General features: G+C 36.6%; 1 protein-coding gene across 13 annotated transcripts in view; it reads left to right on the top strand.

Moving 5' to 3' along the window:
- The window catches only part of GPHN (gephyrin), a 339,571-nt gene that overhangs the window by 264,367 nt on the left and 52,998 nt on the right, over positions 1 to 22,206 (top strand). For all 13 annotated transcript variants that reach the window (XM_067295581.1, XM_067295579.1, XM_067295576.1 and 10 more), the window contains 2 exons: positions 12,811 to 12,853; positions 18,888 to 19,025. In XM_067295581.1, the coding sequence (XP_067151682.1) occupies positions 12,811 to 12,853; positions 18,888 to 19,025 (181 nt within the window). The remainder of the gene's footprint in view (positions 1 to 12,810; positions 12,854 to 18,887; positions 19,026 to 22,206) is intronic.

Raw genomic sequence — 22,206 nt, 5'->3', positions numbered from 1 at the left:
TCTTTACGTTTCAATTTTAAATACAGATTTTTCCCTTTCTTCTTGTTCTGTAAAAAAGCGAGACATTTCATCCTGCCTTATGGTACAGATATATAATCTGTTATGAATCAGTAAACCTATATGAAACAAATTAGATCAAGTCAGAGAACTATGAGTATCATTTTCCTTTTGATTGGTTGTAGTTTAGGCTCATGTATGTAATGTGCATTTGCATTTCCCAATGTCAGTCTTGTCACTATTTGTTTATAATTACATCTATTTAAACAAATTTTTTCCCTTTTCTTATGCTGTGCCCCACCTTGGACTGTATGGTGTCAAACTGTGTTGATAAGATACACCTATGAGATTTCCTTTCTAGCTGGCCTTTTTTTTTTTTTCATTCAGAAGCAAGCTGCACGCCAGCATACAACATTTAATATTTATTTCTTTGGATTGTACTATTTAATCAATTTCCTTGCGAAGCCAGACGTTGGTTTGTAAACTGCTACTCGTAATAGCAGGCAGTGCAACTGCACTCTATGTTCAGATCCCAGCTGCAGCCTAACACTGCAGAACCAGCTTAAGTAACACAGTCTATGGAAGATGAGTCTAGAGTCTGAAATAATAGTAAGCAAACCAAAGTTGAGCTAACTTCAATTACATTGCTTTGGGGCTTTTGGAGTAATCATTAATGTAAAATGCCATCAAGCGTGATCCATTTTACATGCGTCTCTAGTGGACAGGAACTGTTTTAACACATGGTAATCAATTTAAATAAACACAACAGCATCAGTATCAGTAATATATAGTCAGTGTGTTCCCATCAGTATTCCTTACATTAACTTCCTGTTTTCCAGTTTTTAAAATGCAGTTTTGTGACATGGAAAAAAGTTTTAGCTAAGCCTAATTACCATATAGCTTTTCATTTAAGAGCTGGAGGGGGAAAGGTTTGTCCTTATTCATAGTATTTTCCATATGCCTATTTATTTTACCAATTTCCACAATTCGGTGCTGCTAGAAGCCCAACCACAGTAATGTTCTGTTCTCAGCCTGGGGTGCCGAGCACCCACTGCTGTGTGGAAGCTAGTGGTCGCCGTTGTGCTGGACCTTGCAATCTGCACTGCCAAATTCAAGACAGCTCTAAAGGAATCTTACCTTTCGAGCCTTTGAGGATTCTTTTGAGGTTCAAAGCAGAATCCTAAATGCAAATCCTCTTCCTGCATTTGTATTTGATTGCTTTCAAAAAGAACTTCTAACTTATCTTAGACAGTGTAGTTCTCTGTGCAGCGTTTGCTTGATTCCAGCCTCTTCTTTCCATAGCTTATGAACTCTCTGAAATAATTAAGTTATTCATCCATGATGATTCTGATTTCACTTTAACGATTCTCCTCAGAGGAATATAGTTTTCTGCCTCCGTGGGTAATCTAGCTCTTCATACAGTAAATTCCCAGTACTGGTGATTTACTGCTCAGATAGATTCACAGACTGAAGCTTTGTTTTCTTTGCAGTTGTTGTTCCCTAGATGAATCTTAATTTTAAAAAGTTTTATTCATTTTTATATTTAAAAGTAAACAAGTTGAGATTTTGTCTGTTACGAGTACTTTATACATCAATGACTGTAATGGACACATTACCTCTATTTGCTACTTTTTGTGCTCTTACTCCAAGGCCTTCAGATTTGATGCTCCTAGCTCATTTGAAAAGTTTAAGAAAGTTTAAGCAACATTCATTTACATGAATTCTTTAACATAAAGAACATCATGTTGTTTTATGTAGCAGTGAGGAATATGCTTTTTTCTAACACAAAAATACTTTGATTCTGTGTCACATGTAACTCCAAAAATTTAAATTTAAACATTGGGTAAATCTAATCTTCATTAAGGACATTCATAAAAGTATGCTGTCAATTTAAAAGTAACTAGTGGTTAGTTTTGCGCATGCTTTGTCAGACATTCCTAGCAACCACACTAATCATTAATTTCTAGGTAGAAAACCTTCCTTTGGAAAAAATGTGAAAGGCTTATACTCACCACAGCTCTCAGTGCTAGCATTAATTACTTAGTATGCAGTACAGAAGCATATAATTTATTGAACACTGATACAGTTAGAGGAGTTGGATAGAAAAAAAGGGTTTTAACAATAGGAAAATATGCAAGTCTCTCATTTTTGTTCTTGAAAGCCATGTACCACACTAGTGATGCACTTAACAGATCGGCAAGTTACAAACTTCATGTGCAGATAACTTAAGAACACCTTCTAGCATACTTTAGCCACAGAGGTTGTTGCAGGCACCAGAACTGATCAAGATTCAGTGACTAAGGAGACTGTTTAGATCTTCCTTGTTCTGTCAAATGAAGGAGGAGGCCACAGGGAAGAGGAGGAAAGGAGAAGCAAGTAATCCAGGAAGGCAGGGATAAATGCTGAAGTGCCATTACTACACAATCCTCCTCTCTCTTCATGCAGACATTCAGTGATTTCCCTTGATTTACATACATAAATGACAAATCCAGAGATGTCTGCTAGGACCCATCTCATTCTACCCGAGCTCAGTCAGATTTTCCTGGAATGTATTTCCCATTTATAGACTCTGTAAATGTATATTTACGTACAATTTTTTTGTGATACAGACTTTTAAAACCCTGTAAAGAATTCAAGATATTATGCATTTATGACTTTTGTAGTGCTTTTTAATTTTTTTTGAAAGCCACAAAAGACAGTAGTTTCACAGCCTTAAACTATGTCTGTGCCAGGAACATTTTATCAATGTAGAAAAATTAGACAGACAATGTCCTCTGACTGGGGACACAGTTAAATAAGAAAGCTCTGATTTCTATTCATATAGTAAAAACACATATGCAAGTGAAATGAATGGCATCAGCAAAACAAGAAGCTAGTTTATGCTGTGCTGTGTTTTCAGCTACTTAGGAACTATGTCTGTGCAGATTTTCTGATTGGATGATATGGGGAAAAATATGTTTTATTCATGCTCATATAATTAAAAAGTAGTCCAGCCATTCACTAGAGTGCTAATAACTGTTAAAATGTCCAACCAAAACTGCTGGCAAAGACCAGTGTAAGAAGCTGAAATTTAACTGTAAAAATGCTTTGAAAACATAAAAAAACTGGGTGATGCCTTTTTGTTGACTCGTTTAGCCTGAAGACTGATTGGTCAGTTGATTAGTGGCTTTTAAAGTTTATCATTGTTTTGGTTTTGCTGTTACTGTTTTTCACATGTTCATCTTTTTCTTAGCGTAGAGATATGAGGAATGTCACCTCTGTAGTCAGCATCCAGGAGGATAGATTGTAAGCATGAAATATAGGTCTTAGGCTTTCTTGGAGATTAAAAGTTTGATTCAAAATCCTTGGAAGGTCATAGGAAAGATACTTGTTTTTTATTCCCAGCTCAGAAGGCGTAGGAATAAAAGTAACAGAAACAAAATGTTCCAGAGGGGTCTCTCTTCCTTCCCCACCAACATTTGTTTAGGTATTGCCAATAACTCGGTATTAACAAAACTGAATCATGTTTCCCAGTTGTAGCACATGGGGTGAATGGTGAATACAGCTATTCTTCTTTCACTTCAGAAACTGGGAGATGAGATAGTTGTCTGCTGGAACAGAAAATACGATGCTATAGCAGAAAGCGTTGAATGAGTACCAAGGAAGACCATATTGCATTCTTTGTCTCCAGGTTGATGCAAACTTCATGTTTTATGCTGGACTTGTCTTAGTTTATCATTTGTAAAATAAATCTATCCCTCTGCTTCACAAAGTTATTATAGAAATAAATGTCTTTATGTGTATAAGGGCATTTGGTATTGCAGAATTGAGCACAACAGAGAAATCTGTAAAGAACTAAATAGTTCCCCATTCAGGACAGAGATTGGATATTGTTTAGTAAGTAAAGCATAAAATTAGTTTTCCAACATAGAGGGTGAAAAGAAATAGCCTCATCTAGTCTGAAGCAGAAGCCCTACTGAAAAAAAATACGGTGAAATTAGAGACCGTCTTATAATGCCTACATTTCAAAGGAAAAATAAGGGTTGTACAGATAACACTGATCTGATTTCTTAACAGTTAAGTGTTTCACTTAACCTTATTAATGTTACATGACTATATTTGGATGAAGAATTTATTTTAAAACTCATAAAATCTTTTGAAATGTGATTTCAAGGGTCACACCATTGAGGAAAAGTAGTTTCCATTTCTTGCAGTGTTATGGGAATTTGTTTGTTTTGATGCTGCATTTAAATTGACTGTTGCTGGGGTCCAGGAAGAAAAATGTGAAAACAGTTGAAATTTCATTTGAAAGCAAAATATTTGTAAAGTAATAGAAACAAAACTTATTTTAAGATGTTAATCATATTAATGTATGCCAAGGGTCAGAGTAATTTATTCTGTGCTTTGACAACAGTTTATGTACATAACTTTTGTATTTTCAGTCCTTCTGAAAGACAGCAACTTAAAAAGCCAGTTGAACTGGAACAGGCAAGGAGTTGAAAAGGTCTTAATACTGGTCAGACAGGAAATAATTCAGACACGTAACACATACTCCTAAGGCCAAGTGATTCATCAGTCAACTTGCCAGGTTGTGAGATAGTATGAAAATAAGACTGAATAGTAGCATAATAGCTACACAGTGTACAGAATTCTCAAAGCTCCGCTCCAGGCTCTTCAAATGAAATAATTAAGGGAGAATATTTGACTTATTTTATCCAGTGATTGTTGTTTAACAAGTGCAGGAAACATATCTAAGGAACAGTGTTACACATGAAAGATATTGCTGTAAATTACTGTTTTCCCATATGCCTGCTACTAAATTCTTATTCAGCATAAAGCCAGCAAGAGTTTAAACATGTAGAACACTTGTATATATACATTCACACAGCAATTTGCGCAATTATTTAAATTCCTCCTCCTCTCATCTTACTGCTTTTAAACAAAGAATTGTTTATGAGGTTTTTTAGTAACAGGTATGCATGTGCCAGTTGGTCTACTGTAGTTAACATCATCACTGTTATCTGAAGAGAATAGAGGTCACAATTTTCCAAACTGTTCCCCTCCAAGGAATGGCCAAAATTGATGGGAAATGAGAGACAGAGGAGACCGGGAGCAAATAGAAAGGATCATTATCATATAGGTTAATTTTACATAGATCTTTCCAGTGATAGCATTTATTCTTTTAATAACGTGCAATACGTTAGGCAAATACTTCCTATTTCTGTGGCAAAGAACAAGGGCAATAGGGATCTCTTTCTCTTATGCCACTTTTGGAAAGAAAATTTATTAGTTCTGCCTTCATTTACACTATCTACTTCTCAAACTGAAGATTATTTCCAGGGCATTTGGGGCTTTTTAAAGATTTTCATTTAAACCTATAAAAGATCTTGTTCACAGCTAATTATACAAGTAGTAGAATTTTCAGTTTTCCTAAGTGCAAAAGAAAATATCATCTGACTAATCCAGGATTTAAAAAAAATTTTTTTTTGTTCTCTGATTGGTTATTCAAGTAAGATTATATCTAAATGAAATCTGATTAGATTCACTTGATTTAGTAATATATATTTATTTATATTTACTAAAATATATTTGAATGGCCTCAAGAAGGAATAAGGCTGCCTGTTTCCTCTTCTCTTTTCAACTCCTCTTTCCTTGCAGGTGAATTACTGGATTGTGTCTAGTTTTATAAGAGAGCAAGGGAAATATATGAGCAGGTTTCTCTCATCTACCCCCAGGAAGTTTCTCTCAGGCATTAGTAGTGTTTACTTCGCTTTTAGAGACAGTCTTTCAGAGAAGGAAGATGTCTGTCATATGCTTGGAGGCTGATAACAGCCTGTGCAGGCACCTCACAGCACAGCAACCTGCCTGTGAATGTGCTAACACCATCTTAATTAATTGGATCCACTCAGCTGCATGGAGGGAGGGAGTCTCCTGTGTTGCAGCAAGCAAGCACTGGTCGAAGCATGCTGCTTTGGGATTTCTTCTCTGAACAAAACCAGTATGGACTTGAATGGGCCCTGTCCTGCTCTTAGAATATCAGAGAAATGTGCTCTCTGTCTGTTCCATGCTCTTCTTCATGCAGCGTATCTGTATGCTGCCCCATGCTTGGACTTGAGAAGACAAAGCTCAGCTCGTGGGTTTTTTCTCTCATACAAATGTAAATGTTTCATAAAATTTCCTGGCATGAGATTAAAAAAAACACTTCCTTTCTCTTGCATCTTTTAATTCTCAACTATCAAATTTATGTAGCTAGTTTGTAGTAGCTAGTTTGCTTTCCCATTAGCTTTCTGGCCTGGCCTTCTGGCCTTTCTGGTTTACTATTTTGTCTCCTTTGTTGTTTTAAAGGCTTTTGCATATATCATGGTTCTTCCTGTTTTATCATTCAGTGAGGCAGTTAGCTTGCAGTTTAGGTTGATGTGTAAGATTTTGTTTGAACCCTCTTTTAATAATAAACATTTTTATTTTCCATCTCCAGGACAAGGTCAGTTTTAGTTGAGAGGCTATGAATAATCAGCATCTTTTTTGTTTCCCAGAAAACTGTCCTTTGTGTCCTTTAGTTTGCAAATATTGGACACTATCTTTTTTTATTCTGCTCCCGTAAACAAAAGCAATTCAACCCTCACATCTTTACAGTATATTCAGCCACCCACCAGAGCTGTCCTGCTTGGACAGCAGTTAGGTTGAAGCATAATCTGACCATAAAATTCCATGTCTGTGTTCATAGTCTACTGGGAAACAATGATCAAAATTAAATATATCTTCATGTAAAATGTAGGTGGCTAGGAAAAAAACTCAGAAAAGGTAAAACTCAGTAATATGTGGATAAAGACATAAAGGCATATTCTAGATTTGAAGATGACTTTTATTTAGTGTCCAGTCTACTAAATATAACACTTATTAAGCAGCTAAAATCTACTCCTAAATTTTTTTTTTTTGGGGGGGGGGGGAGTTTAATTCTAAAGAATGTTTCTTGTTTTTTTTTTATTTCAGTGCAGTTTCTCTGTTCTTTAGATACCCTTCAGCATAAAGAGTCTGCAATCATCATTTCTAACTATGAATAACTTAGAAATAAATCAGATAGGATCTACCTGACTAAATGTAGGCATGCACAGTGGAGACATCTACATCTGAGCCACCTGTGCAGACTGCACTTATAGTCAGTAGAGAAAACAGGCACATCTTAGGTGCAGTTCATTTTATTCTAAAGTAGATGCCTACAACAGGCCAGATGAATGGTGCCCTAAAAGTACTTATTTGTTCCCACTGACTCCAGGTGAGTAATTCCATACGTAGAATACTACATTATTCATATCTAAAGTGAGGTGAATCCCACCAACAGCGCTGCTTCTTTTAAAAAATGTGCTAGTGTGTTTGCTCCTATAAAATTCCTTGAGTTCACTTTCCTCTCCCTTTAAGAGGTGTTCTCAGTTTTAAAGTTGAAAAAAAAAACGGAGGTTTGCTCTAGTTTTGGACTGAGTTTTGTCCTAATTCAGATGGTGATTAAGCATACTCTTAAGACATATGCATCTCAGTGTAAGAGCACTCTTTTGAATGCATTCCTGAAATAGGAAGATTGCATCTTTTAATAGGATTATTTAATCCTCAAGTATTTTGTTAAAAAGGTTTTTAAGTTGGCAATTCTAGACGTACCTTTTCTGTGAAATCATTTAAACAACCTTATTTTTATATTGCATATTACTTCAACCCAAGCAATTACAATTTTCTCCATACTTCAGATTAGATTTAAAACAACTTTATTAATTAGTGTATTTCATTACATTTTTCAATCCTTTCCTAGTTTGGCTTACAGTAATAGGCCGGAATTAATTAATTAATATTGTTTACAGTGTTACTACACAGGTTTGAGACATTATTAATTATGCTTTAATTTTATTTTATGTATTTAAATACAGATATTGATATGTTTTGCATTGTTAGGGAGAAAAGAATATATCAGGCAGGAAAGACCATGTAAACTCCTGCACTTAAAAATGGGAGCATATGTGGTTTTACATCTATTTAAAGCAGGCAAGCCTTCAGTGCTTGAGAGACGGTTCAAAAGGCATATACACTGAGTATATGGTATAGAACTCAGATTATATAATAACTAATGTAGAAAGTGAGTAACTAATATATAAATGATGAGTACAATTTGAAAAAAGAATTTAGCCATCACAATATGTACTAAAGCTTGAGTGTTGTTGAGATACTTCTTGCTACTTAACTGCTTTGTAGTATCAAATTATAAGAAGCATTTATGTGAAGTATTTGGGGTCTGTATTGTAATGCTAGTTGCTATATAATTTATCTGTTCTATCTCTTAAGTAAACCACATGTGGAAAAAAGCAGCAACATTGTGCTTTCCCAGACCACCCAGAATAAATTGTCTTCACATTACTGCTGGAGTTTCAAGGAAAGGTGATATAAGTAATACACTTTCCCACAGACAGTAACTTGTAATATGTGCAACACCTCATAAATAAATCTGGCATTTATGAGACAGTTAGAGGAATGTAGTTCTCAAACTGGTAACTGCTGCTATGCTTTGCATATCCTGCTTCCTTCATTACAGCTTGGCGAACCCATTCCCTTTCCTGTACCTTAGTCCTCTGTGTCGATATATATGTTTGGGTTTCTGCTGGTGGTTCCACATTCTGCATGCTTTCCTAAAATGGAGCAATATGCTCTCCCATAAATGATCGAGGTTATGGGCTAGCCTCCTACAGTCTCTGTGTTCCAGAGAAATTGGTTCTTTCTGTTGGTGATAAATCATGTTTTGATGTCATTGTTCTGAATTGTTCTTCATGTTGTAAACTTGAGTTGAAATGTTCTCCCATAAGAGTTAGCTTTTCATATTGGGCTGGAAACTCTTCATCTTTGTGTAGCAATTTGTTTTATTATAACCAATGGCTTTTAATTGTACCTCCCATAATGAAGAGCTGACTTAATACTCTGTGCTAATCTTGTTATGACTTATAAAAGGTAAGTAATTTCTCTAACCGTTCCTAAAGATCATGGTAAAATGTTAAAGGATTCTTTTAATTTTCTTTTCTCTTTATTTTTCACGTGAATTTTTCACTTACAGCATGAGCTTTTCTTTGTGTCTTTTTCTGGTTTTTTTGTAAAGAGTTTTTTTGTGCACGCTATTATTTGCGGCAAAATGTATCATGTAGATTTAGATACATCCAATTTATTACAGTCAGTGATTTCATTTTTCAGACCAATCATGATTGATTGATAGATGAAAATTGTCAGCAGGTCTCTTGATTTTACCATTCCCTTAATTTATTTTAAAGTACTTTATTTCACATTCTGTTTAATGCTTCAGCCTATGGGAGAAAGCTTACTCTGCATTTCAGCACAATGAAATTGTATTTTAAAGAACATAAAATCCAGTTTCCTTAAAAAACAGTAATGTGAATTGAATGCTTTGGGTTTGATTACATTCTGCCTGAACTACACAGGGGAATGGTACTGGATGATGGCCCACTATATCTACTGCCAAGATACATTGTGAGCCAACAAGATGTGGACTGGGCAAACAATGAAACTCTGCCTTTCCTGGGAAAGGAGAGACAGCCACAGGTTATTGTTTCTGTAACAACCTGTGAGTGAGAGGAATTACAGTAAATAATATTTCTAATCATTCATCCCCATCAGGCATGGTACTATATGTGATGTAATACAAAACCTTTACTTTGCAATAGCTGTGAAAGGAATACAGATTTTTTGCAAATGTCACAAAATAGCAAAATATACAAATAATAAAATATGATAAAAGGCACCTACAGCACATGACAACATTTATACAAAGCTCCATTATAGCTAAAACTGTACATGTTAGAAAACTGTTGGTTTTTATTTGAAATCATATTTTAATGCAGTTTTGTTTAAAAATAGCATTTAGGATATGAATGTACAATTCATATTAAACAAATGAAAGTATTATATAATAACTAATTATGATATCAGTTATGTTAAAACATGGTTTGTATTCTGCAGCTGTGAGCATAGTTTGGGAAACAATCAAGTCTAGCTGATCAAGCATTTTTATTTCAATATCATGGATTCCTCTTCCACAGCTGCTTTTAAAATTTGTGGAAAGCAAATTATTTCCCATACTGCATATGTTGCCCTTCAGGTGAGTGATAAACTGTAAACTTTAGGCCTGTTGTAAGAAACCACAAAGAAAATTTAACTTTGTCACTGAAGTCCCCTGTGTGCACAGAATTAAAAAAAGTGACCTCGGAGAGGCTGTGTGTGAAGCCAGCTGTCTTTTGTTACCATTGTCACTTGGACATTGTAAGAGCAAAACTTTGTCAGCACGTTTTTTATATTAGAAGATTTGATCTGCGAATCTCAGCTGCTCTGTTCATTATAAATCTCTTGTTTTTGTCCATACACTAGCTCCACTATAGGTTGGAAGGGCTTAAAGATGAACTCAGGAGGAATAGAGGCTACAACTCGAGAGTAACTATTACTGCTCAAAGGAGCTGTTTTCCATTCGCAAACATTGCTTTGCGCTATGGGTTTGGGCTCCTTCTGTTCCTCCACTTTGTTGAAGACTCTCTCTTGACTTCCATTTTACTTCTTCAGCACTGTCTTTGTCCGCTAACATTTTTCCTCTTTCTCTAGTAGCTTTTATCTGTGTCCTTTGGATCACTTATTTTACTTAGTTTGTTTTAGTAGATTGTTTCTGAATGTTTGTGTTTTGTATTTTTTGGTTTTGCCTTTTTTTTCTTTAGGACTATGTCATCTCACTGAGTTTCATTCCACAGTTTGCTAAATTGCTTGATTATTTTGCAGCAGGCCCATTCCTCGTTTTCTCTTTTTATATGGTTTTCAGTGAGAAATAAGAGAGCCTCTTCCATTTTAAACAGTAGTCTATACACATAGGCCCATGTCTCCTTTTGCATACACTGTCTTTTGGCTTGCCACATCCCATCCTGCTTCTCTCTTTCTCTCTGTCTCTCTCTCTCTGAGCCCCTCTCTCTTTTGTGCTTTCCTTCATTTCATTATAACATCTTTTGGTCCAGAATTGTCCTTTGGTAAATTATAGGTAAATATTTTCTTCTTCAAAAGAGAGTTTATCTCATGCCTTTGAAATCTGGAAAAACAACTCTGGGCCAAATTTGGGCATCATTAATATTTCGTTTGAAGTTTTTTTGTATAATATTTTTGGTGGGAAGGAGGGAGGTTTTGTTTTTTCTTTTTTTTTTTTAAACAGTTTTTTTCAGGAAAGGACACCATAACCCACTCTAAGTTGCAACATTACTTTCCATGAGTTATTCCATTACAATAAATAGACTGTGTTACACTGTAGAATCCAATTTTTTATGTGAATATACATTTGGGGCAAGCTGCTGTGGAATGGAAGAAAGAGGTTTAGAAATTGGGGCACAGTTCATTTCAGACTTCAGTGGCTGCTCATTTACAAAGACAGCCTTTTGGGAATTGAACATGTATCATAACTGTTGGATCATACATATTTACTTTCTATGTATTTTTTCTGTAACTACAAATTCAAACTGAAATCTGAAAGATAATCTGGATTCATTCCTTCACTTTCTCAGCAGAAACAAATGTTCTGCAAGGGAAATTGCACCCTTAGTGTCACCTGTGCTATTCCACTTCTTTAACTACGTCTACGTAATTTTATCTTGTTAGTCATCTCACTGAAATATAGCAATAAATCTGTGAATGATGTACAAAAGAGGAGGATTCAGTTCATACTCTCTTAGGGGTTTGTCTTCCTGAGAAGTTATTTTAGCTTATGGCTGCAATTTCAGCCACACAAAAAAGCTTTTTACCCAAGTGTTACCAGTTCAGTCAGCTGACATGTCATAAAACAGACCCCTTTTCCGATCAGTGTATCTACTAACTTGCAAATTCAGTGCTGTTGTACAATGTGGTGTCTTTCCAAACTTGAGAAGAATTAACAAGAGCTGATGCTTCAATAAAGATACAGTTTAAACTGTGTTGTGTCTATGAGACTGATAACCGTCAAAAACAAAAATTCTTTAATCTATATGGCAGAGATGGAACTCTAAAAGCCAGTGTTAACTAGAGTATTAGACCAATGGGAGTCCTCCACTGGAGTCAGACTAATAAATCTGGAATAGCACAGGGGCAGCTAAGCACCTAGGAAGAGGATCTGCTGAGAAGCCAATTGCCATTCTTACACGGTTACTTTTTAAAGTAGAATTGCACTATAAAATTCATACTGAGCATAGCATTTCCTTTAGCCAAACAGAAACAATAGAGTAAATTAATCTAGCTCCAGCCAGGAGCTGTTTATACAACTGTGAGTTGTTTATACAGCTATGAAGAAGGTTTGATAAATATCTTCAGAATCAACATAATCTAGATTGAATATGTTTAAACTCTTTCTATAATAGCTGAAAATTTCAACAGTAGAGTTTTAAAGCAGGTCATGATAATACAGTTATATTAGTATTTTGTCTAATCATAAAACAGAGGACTTAGATTCAGAGTTATGGTAATCATAATTATATGAGAAAATGTGGAATTTTTATATAAAACTGGAGTTTAACAAATAATTTTAAACAATGTGTTCTTTCATTTTACTCTTACTATCCTGTCCTTAGGCCATCTTGTTTATCGTTAGGAGAGTTTTAAATTGCTTATATCGGACTCTGACCATCAGCTAATACTCTTCTGTTTAAATATATTTATCTCATGTAGAGTATGTAAGAATGTTGCTGAAAATATGTAGAGCCTCTGTCTTAGATCCCAGGAGCTTGCCCATTATATCTCTGTATTTTGCATGCTTGTTAACTTCTGTAGCTCACAAACTCTCTGCTCTCTCTGCAGGTCCAGTCCAGGTGCAGCAGCAAGGAGAACATCCTCAGAGCAAGTGAGTACTGAAACTTTCTAGCTTTACTGTGAAAATAAGACTGCTATTGTAGACAGACAAGAAGGCAGCACATTATAATCAGATGAGAGCAGAAGGAGAGGGCTGGGATGCATGTGGGTTCATAGAAGAAATTTAAGAACTTAAGACAGTGAAATTCAGTCCAAAGAGGAAATACAAATAGCTTGTAGTGCTCATGTATTAACTGATAGTTACCTTTTAATTTTTCTTTCCAAGTTGTTCTTCTAATGACACCGAGGCCTATGTTGTTGTGTTGGTGTGTTGTTTTAAATGGTAGAGCATGTGCAAGTTTTATGGGCAAAAAGAATCAACACTCAAAGATAATGAAAATGGAAGCTCTCAAGTTGAATATATATGATTTTTATTTTCAAACTTGAGCATGAAGTTGAATGCTGGGTTTTGTAAAACCAAACCAAAAACTGTAAAGGTTAAAAACTGAGGTTTGATCCACATTACCTGTTCTATAATTTGCAAAATTCCTTTCAGTTTTATCTGAATCTTTCCTAAAAATTGTACTACCATATATATATATTAACCTGCATAGGAGGTTGTTTTGGTGATCAGACAGAAGGCTGTTGTGAATTTTCCACCTTGCACAGTCAATTGACTTCAATGCTAAAGGATTATTTTGTCATATAGAATGCTTCTTAATGTAAATAGTTATTTTCAGAGCCATCTGACATTTGTGAAAGACAGTTGGGAAGGTCTCAGGAGTTGTTTAATGTCATTAACTTATAATAAAAATGTACCACTCCATAAATTTAGAATTAAAAAGACATTATTTGTTTTTGGCTCCAGGTCTATTTAAATATACGATACAGCTAAAAGCAAATTTAGCATTTGTTTCTAGGAAGAAATAGGGAGAGCGAAGGATTAGGAGTTACATGAGCTTCCTTCTTTCTGTGTGCATTAATGTTATTCATTCTAGTGCAAAAACTCCATTTTTGAGTATGTATTTTCTTGGCTTGGCTTGCAGAAATAATAGGTGTCACTTCTGGTGTTGGAACAGCGTTGTAGAGATCAGTGGATTTTACCTATTTGCAAACAGAGTGGGTTGGAGAAAGCGTTTCCCACTAGATTTTAACAGAAACTTTGAACACTTGCCTGAACAAGAAAATGACATGTATTAGACACAGAGCTCCAAGCTGGGAGATAGTACTTCAGGCACCATTCAGAGATTGGCCTCTGATTGGTTGGTTGGCATTTTAAGGGTTAAAAAGGCAAATGCGAATTTCTAAAGTGGCTAGCAAAGAGTTTTAGAAAACAAGGAAACTTAAAGATATTTTCCAGAATTTCTGACAGACTGTACTGCTTTTAGAGAAGTATGCTTCTATAGAGGTCAAATCCTTTCCAAAAATAAACTTTAGGATGGTTTAAAAAAAGCATAGTTTATAAAAGTTTATATAGTACCATAAACCATAGTTGACTATGGTTTACTATTAAACTATGGTTCATGGTACTATCTTATCAAGAGTACTGTAATAGTACCTAGTGTAAATTAAAATAACATCTATTTTACTCTTTGCATGAGAAATGAATGTTTTTAATCCTGTGGACACTACAGAGGAACACTAGGAAAGGAGTTTGAATTCTGTTTTGCTTTTGCATCAGAACAGCTACTAACACAATTCTCTTTGAAGAATTATTAACCTATATGTCTTATGATGGTAGAAGAAACTCCCTGGATTTTTCTGATCCCAGGATCTGAAGGGCTGTAGAAAAATCATTTTTCTAACTTGTAACCTAACTAGGTCTGGAGTGTCAGGGAGAGCCTACGCTTGGGGAGGAAGCCGAAGGGCCATTTTCCCAAGTATAATCACACCTGAAATATATTGTAGCTTCTTTTTGGGAGGTATGCTACTTCTAAATTAGGTACATTACATAAAACAATGCAGGGAGACATCTGCCAGGGATCTACTGGGCTTGGAGGACTGGAATCCAGTAAGAACAGGAACTGCATTGACAATCCCACTCGGAGGACCACACCTTGCTTTCCTTTCCGGGGAGAAATCACATACCTGCAGCTTGACTTTAAGTAAGGGTGAACAGGAAAAAGTTAGGAAATATAGGAATGTATATGGGCATACTTGGAAGAGATGACTCGTCACACTGCAGTAATTAATGTCATCATTCTGGATCTTTCTTCAAAGCATTTAATCATGTGGCATTTCAGCAGCTGGAAACAGTTACAGAGATTATCTAGTGTTATATAACATCATGATAACAAAAATCAATATATATCAAATATCAATATATGCAGCCAGCTCTTACAACTTAACACACTGGATTTTGAAATACCGGCTTTTTTTTGCTAGAAACTAGCTCTAGTTCAGATGGGCCATAAACATTCCCAGGAGTTTATAATTTAAACTGAAGATGTATTGCAGACTTCTAAAAGGCCAGTGTGCATCAGCAAGAGTTCAAGACATCATGCTGGTAAAGATGTATATAATGTCTTTGACTATTTTTGACTATGCAGTTTACTTTCCTTCTTATTGCTAAAGTTAAAAGATTCCTACTTAGTGACACAACAGCCAGCACCTAATGGCTGTAGCGTGAAGGTTGTTTGCTGCCTCACAGTTCCGCTGATTTTCACTGCTGTGATACTTTTTTTTCTAGTGTCTTCCTTCATCTTTCTAAGTTTTCCTTTTAAGACAAAAATACCTTACTCTATACAGCCAGGGAAAAGCTTTTAGCATGTATTGTGCGGCATCTGCTGCCGTTATTACATTGCCTGTAGGCAGGGTGTCTTTCAGTGACACGTAAACACAGAAAGGTCTGGGAAATTTGACATAGTTTTTGTCTTTGTCTTACAAGTACGTTCCTTTCAGCATCCTCGTCTTTATGAAGGTGCTAACAAAATACAGTTATAATAATTACAAATGAATATTAGCTTGCAAATGACATTCCTGTTGTTAAATCCAGGAAAGTAATTTTTCCACTAGTTATGCTTGTATCTTACAATAGTTTAATCTGGATCATTTTTCCCTGGTTTGCTTATGAGAAACTCATGTTTCAGACTGTGAAAAGTCTTAATATAGTTGAAATATATCTCATCAGCTGTATCTCCCTTCTTCAGTATGCCGATTGCTATGTTAAGGAAGGAAATGAAATCAGTTAGAAATTATTTGTGCTTGACAAATTCACAGTGCCTGATTTTATTATCATGTTATCTTCCAAATATTCACAAAGAGTTTGTTGAAATAAGTTCTTCCAGAATCTTTCTTGGGACTGGAATTAGGTTGACAGATTTCTTTTTCTCTATTTCTTCCTCTTAAAGATAGTTACTATGTTGATAGCAAAAAATGAGTTAATGAACGATCTCCTACATGACTTATTTGAACAAACATGTCAGTGCTGAAAGAAGTTTTGTGTATACAAACATTACTGATGCAGTATTCTTCTCTTCTGAAGTAAAAAAAAAAAAATTACATGATTGTATTATCATAAAGTTATTTTTTATCGAAGGCAACATTTAAAACAATCATCTGTTTTTTTTCGAAAATATGGAAGTATGCACAGCAGCAAATGGGGCATCTAGGTAGCAACAACAAAGTGAAATCATGTAGTTAAAAATGAGTCTTTTTATTATTTGTCAACATTATCTTATTATAAATTATGTTGGTTTAGAAATATAATTAATTACATGTAGTATTAGCTACAGTGATGCTGGATGCTGGGTTTAAACTGCCAAGAGCCAAATGAAATCAAGCATTATCAGTAACTTCGGGTGTAAGATGGCTGTGAGAGTTGCAGACAGGCCTCATTACTGCCAAGAAACTCTCCTGGGAATGTCTTATGCCTGTAGCCAGGCATGAGACCTCACGATGCCTTAATTTGTTGCCCATGTAGTCTGGGAAGTTGCACCTAAGTGCATCTGAGTGCTAGTGGTATTTTAGAGATATTTTACTTAGACTTCTTGGCACATCTTGCACTGCACTGAAACAGTTCATATCAATGTTCCTATTGCACTCTTCATAGTCAAAGCTCAGTGGTTGCATTTCATTCTTACCATCCCTGAGCTGCCAATCTCCTGGTCTTCTTCTATCACTCCAACAGCTCCTTCAATGTGTCTTATATGGAATTGTCCTGTTTCTGGAAATCTCCAAGATTTCTTCTAGAGAGCCACAGAGCCACAGAGCTCTGTCCTTAGTCCACTGCTTTTATCCCTTCTTCTATCCCTTTAGACCTTGCCTCTGACCCATCTGTATCAAACAAAAATTCAGGTACTCTCTATGCTGAACTGTTTCTCCAGAGTTGTCTCCTTTTACCTGTCTTTGACATTGATTCCTAGCTATTCCCCATTAAGTTTTGCCGGTCACTATGAACAACCCACTGTCCCCCTCAGCACTCCACAATGGTATTACCTGGGCTTCATCTTCATCTTACACCTTATTCTATTTTCTTACAGCCAGACTGTGCATGCTTGTTGTAGACTCTTTCGACATACATCTTGAGATAAGGCTTTTCCTGTCAATGCATGCAGCTGAAATTCTTGTCAAGGATCTCATGTTGTATTTCTGGAACATCATCCGCTTTAGCTCTCATAAATGCATTCTTGATCCAGGCAAATCCATTAAAGATATTTCTGCAAATATCATTTTCCTAATCTTTTGGTTTGTATGTTATCCTTGTTGATTTGTTACTGCACTAGTCCTCTCTCTTCGGTTTCTTCTCTTCACTTTCAAAGTCCTTCAGAGCTTTTTGTCCCCTCAGTTACTCACTCTCATAAAGTATCAGGAAATCAAACATGCTGCCAGTCATAGTTTTCTGTCCACTGGCTTGATTTTCAAACAACTTCTTTCATATCTTTGCCCAACCTGTCCCTCATACTTGGAGAAAGTAAACTTCCATTAATCTATCTAATTATCTTCACTCAAATTATACATTTAAACATTACTTTGCTGTGGTGACTACAAAATCTTGACAACGGTTAAGCTGCCCACTAGCTAGAACCGTTCTCTGTTGTGCTGACTGTCCCATGATTTTGTTGTGCTCCCCTCTATCCTCCCTTCAAACCTGTTGACTCCCATCTTCCTCTTAGACTGCAAACTCACTGGAGCTGTGTCTGTTTTAATATTTTCTCTGTGCGCAGCACATAGCATAGTGAGAGGTATTTGTAGAGTGTGGTAATACATATACTATTAGTAGTAATAATCTGTACCCAGTTGATACAGAATCTCTGTAGACTTCTAGGTTGCCAATTTTTTAAAGGTAGTATCATAGCTCCTTATTTCCAGTTGATGAAACAGTATCAACAACTACTTCAAACTACCAGCTTTTATATGCTGGTAATGCTGTTGTCTTCTCTGTTTGTTTTTTTACCATCTGTATCTGATACACTTGCTTATCTTATTTAGGTTTAGTCATAGCTGGGAAAGAGGTGTGATTTGTTTTTAAGATGGGATATACAGACATAGTTCAGAAACTTTTATGTATCATTAGAATCAAAGCTGTGGCATATTACAGTTCTCTCCAAGAACATTATTGTAGATTTTGAATGGGAGAGAAGGAGAAAAGGAATACTTAACTCAGTGGAACTCAATATGTCCAGGATCTGACTGTCAAAGTGCAGCTACCCTTCAGAAGGCTATAGAAGCCATCAAGGAAGAACAGAATGAATTGTCCTGAGCACTAGGTAGATCATAGAAGTGAGTCAGCCTCAGATGATGAGCCACAGTGTCAAATACTGCATTGTCGGTGAAGAGTTTCTGTTTCTGATTAACTGATTCTTTTATTCTCATCAAGACTTCTGGCATATTTTTCATAACAAGAAAGGATATTCACTTTTGTGAACTTTTTCAATTATCAATTGTATTTTGTTTTAAATCTCCCCTTTGATTCTAACTGAATACAATACCTTTCTACTTTCTGACATAAGTGCTTAGTAGTGATAAGTAGCTTGAACTAATTTACTGAAATGCATCTGGCCCTTAGGGTAAAGTGGTTTAAATGAACATTGCTGTGTGTGTCTACACACTGTATTGTACATAAACTTGGTGCTCTCTCTTTTCAGGTCACAGTGCTGTTGACATTACCAAGGTAGCAAGAAGACACCGCATGTCTCCATTCCCATTGACATCTATGGACAAGGCCTTCATCACAGTTCTGGAGATGACCCCAGTGCTTGGAACAGAAATCATCAATTACAGAGGTACTTTACATATAATTGGATTCTTTGTGAGGGTTAGGGTGGTTATTTCCTTTCTCACAGCCAGCTTAAGCACTTGGTCTTTTAATAATTGTTATGAAGTGTCTGAGACATACATAAATGCATCTGCTTATAGGCTGTGGAATATGCAACAAAGCAAAAACCTAAAAAACACAGTTTGCCTCAGTGGCTGATTTAACACTGGACATGTGTAGATGCTGTCTGGCTCCATTTTGTCTTATGATCCATCACTCTGTTCTCTCACTGTGGGAGACTCTTACTTCACCCCTTTCAATCTCAGATTAATGATTCAATCAACGTTATTATTGATTCCAGATCACTTTTTTCCATGTCTGTCTTTAACAGTTCATCTCAGTCTGTTTTTCCAAATCCTACTTTGCTTACTAGTCATTCCAGAATTTGCCTCCTCTTAAATGTAACATATTCCCCTTTCTGTTCTGCCACTACATTGAGCCTTTTCTGATCTTTACTTTCATTTAATCATTTGGTTTCCTGAAGCTTTATAATAAAAGGTAATTGTTACTGTTTTAAACAGCTAGGTTATCTTAAAATGCTCCAAACAGCAAAGAGTCAGACTTAACTATGTCTATACTCATAAATAAATGGGATAGGTGAGGCCATTCTCTGGCCTTAAGAGGAATTAGCATGGTACCACTCACATTTATGCAGCTAAACTATCCTCCGTCCTGAAATAATGGCTGTTAGGAATGGCCCTTGCCTCTGCTGTCCCTGAAACCAAACCTGGACATTGTCTGGGAGAGAGTTATTGGCACAGGACAAAACCATGACAGGGAGCATTCTGGCAAATAATCCTAAAGCTGGTGGGGAGAGGGAAATGGACCTCTCCAGATTTTCCAAAGGTGAGCTGATGAGCAGAGAGATAGTGGAACCATGAGCCTCATGAGGCAAGATGTTTGGGATCTCAGTTGACTGCAGATAACAGAGAGGTACAAGTGGTTTCCAAATGGGAAATTCTGTCTTCCAGCTTGAATCTTCAAAGATTTCATACCCTTCCCCAAATCTTTGTGCCGCCACAAACCGCTGAGATATCCTCATATTTACATACTTATTTGGCAAGGTTTGCACAGAATCACATCTCTGCATTTAGTCACTCCAAGTGGAGATCAGCATTCCCAGATGTCTTGATAGCAGGAAACAGATCTCTAAGAAGATACTGCATATCATGCATTCAGAAAAGCACCAAACTGTTCAACAGTATATGCATATTACACCCTGAGCTGTTATAATGGTGTGCAGACTAGAAGGAGACATGAAGGCATTAATGTCTGAGTACAGCTATCAGATCTTCTTGGATAGCTGTCAGTAGTCTAGACCTAAGCATGCTTAAGTTTGGCTTTGCTACTACATGTGCACGTGTGCACATTCTCTAGCGTGCATTGGAAGGGCACATTCCAGGCATGCGTGAGGCTTTGCTTGCAGGCTAGCAATGTGGACAGTGGACAAGTTTGATCTTGAAACTCAATTGAGGCCACTTTTAACTGATAATTGTTGACATGGCCATGCATTTCTTTTGGAAAGTAACTGTTTATGAATATAGATAAGACTTCAAAACCTTTCTCAAAGTTTTAATGCCTTGCACATTAAAGCTTTTGGCCCTGTTATTCCTTGGATCCTCATTTCTTTCTGATTTTTTTTTTGAGTTTGTTGTAAAAGATTACTTGCATAGTGAGTAATGCAAGTAAGGAATAGTGCTCTCATAGTGTAACACTGCTGCTCATACCATGTTCTTTATTGCTGTAATATACAAGGTAAAGTCTGTTGCCTTTTTTAATCTTTAAGAACATGCGTTCATCACTTGCAATCCAGCAATATTGCCTTTTTTGTCTTTAATTCTATAATCTGTATTTTATTATTGTCTTGCTTGTTTTTCTTTTCATTTTGCTCCATCTCACAATCTTTACACTTCTGTATGAAACATTACATGTTATTTCAAAACATTGTTCTCAGTGTAGTTTTCTTTATCATTATTAGATTAGGTTCAGCTGAGATATCTAGGGGACAGAAGCAGTATATTTCCCAGAAGTTAAGAAAATGTGACTAAAAATATTTTTCTAGGTAGACAGAGAATGAGCAGAATCCTCACATGTAGATAACAGTATATTTTCACACCAGTCTTCCATACTAGGCTTCATGCAAAAATATTTATATGAGCAGTTGGTAGCAGCCTTTTCATATATCTGGTTTATAAGCCTCTTCACTAGAACAAGGGTAAAATTAGATGAAATCACAGCATATCTCATTTCCTGCTGCATCATGCTTTGGAGAAGCCTTTTACAATATATTTTACTTTAAAATTAAAAAAACATGCAAAATATGGGCTAAATAACAGTTTTGTGTTTATAGTAATAACAGAATCACACAGAATCACAGAATGGCTGAGGTTGGAAGGGACCATCTAGTCCAACTGCCCTGCTCAAGCAGGGTCACCTAGAGCACGTTGCACAGGATCGCATCCAGGCGGGTCTTGAATATCTCCAGAGAAGGAAACTCCACAACCTCTCTGGGCAACCTGTTCCAGTGCTCTGTCACCCTCACAGTAAAGAAGTTTTTCCTCATGTTAAGATGGAAGTGTCTGTGTTTCAGTTTGTGCCCGTTGCCTTGCGTCCTGTCACTGGGCACCACTGAAAAGAGTCTGGTCCCATCCTCTCGACACCCTCCCTTCAGATACTTGTACACGTTGATAAGATCCCCTCTCAGCCTTCTCTTCTCCAAGCTAAACAGGCCCAGCTCTCTCAGCCTTTCCTCATAAGAGAGATGCTCCAGTCCCCTAATCATCTTTGTAGCCCTTTGCTGGACTTGCTCCAGTAGTGCCACATCCCTCTTGTACTGGGGAGCCCAGAACTGGACGCAGTACTCCAGATGTGGCCTCAGCAGGGCTGAGTAGAGGGGGAGAATCACCTCCCTCCACCTGCTGGCAACACTATTCCTGATGCACCCCAGGATACCATTGGCCTTCTTGGCCACAAGGGCACATTGCTGTCTCATGCTTAACTTGGTGTCCACCAGCACTCCCAGGTCCTTCTCGGCAGAGCTGCTTTCCAGCAGGTCAACCCCCAACCTGTACTGGCGCATGGGGTTATTCCTCCCCAGGTGCAGGACCCTGCACTTGCCTTTGTTGAACTTCATGAGGTTCCTCTCCGCC

Source organism: Apteryx mantelli, chromosome 4, assembly GCF_036417845.1.
Source record: "Apteryx mantelli isolate bAptMan1 chromosome 4, bAptMan1.hap1, whole genome shotgun sequence".
NCBI classification, from domain to species: domain Eukaryota; kingdom Metazoa; phylum Chordata; class Aves; order Apterygiformes; family Apterygidae; genus Apteryx; species Apteryx mantelli.
The sequence above is the reverse complement of the archived record's forward strand: the minus strand, read 5'-3'. Positions and strand labels throughout refer to the sequence as shown.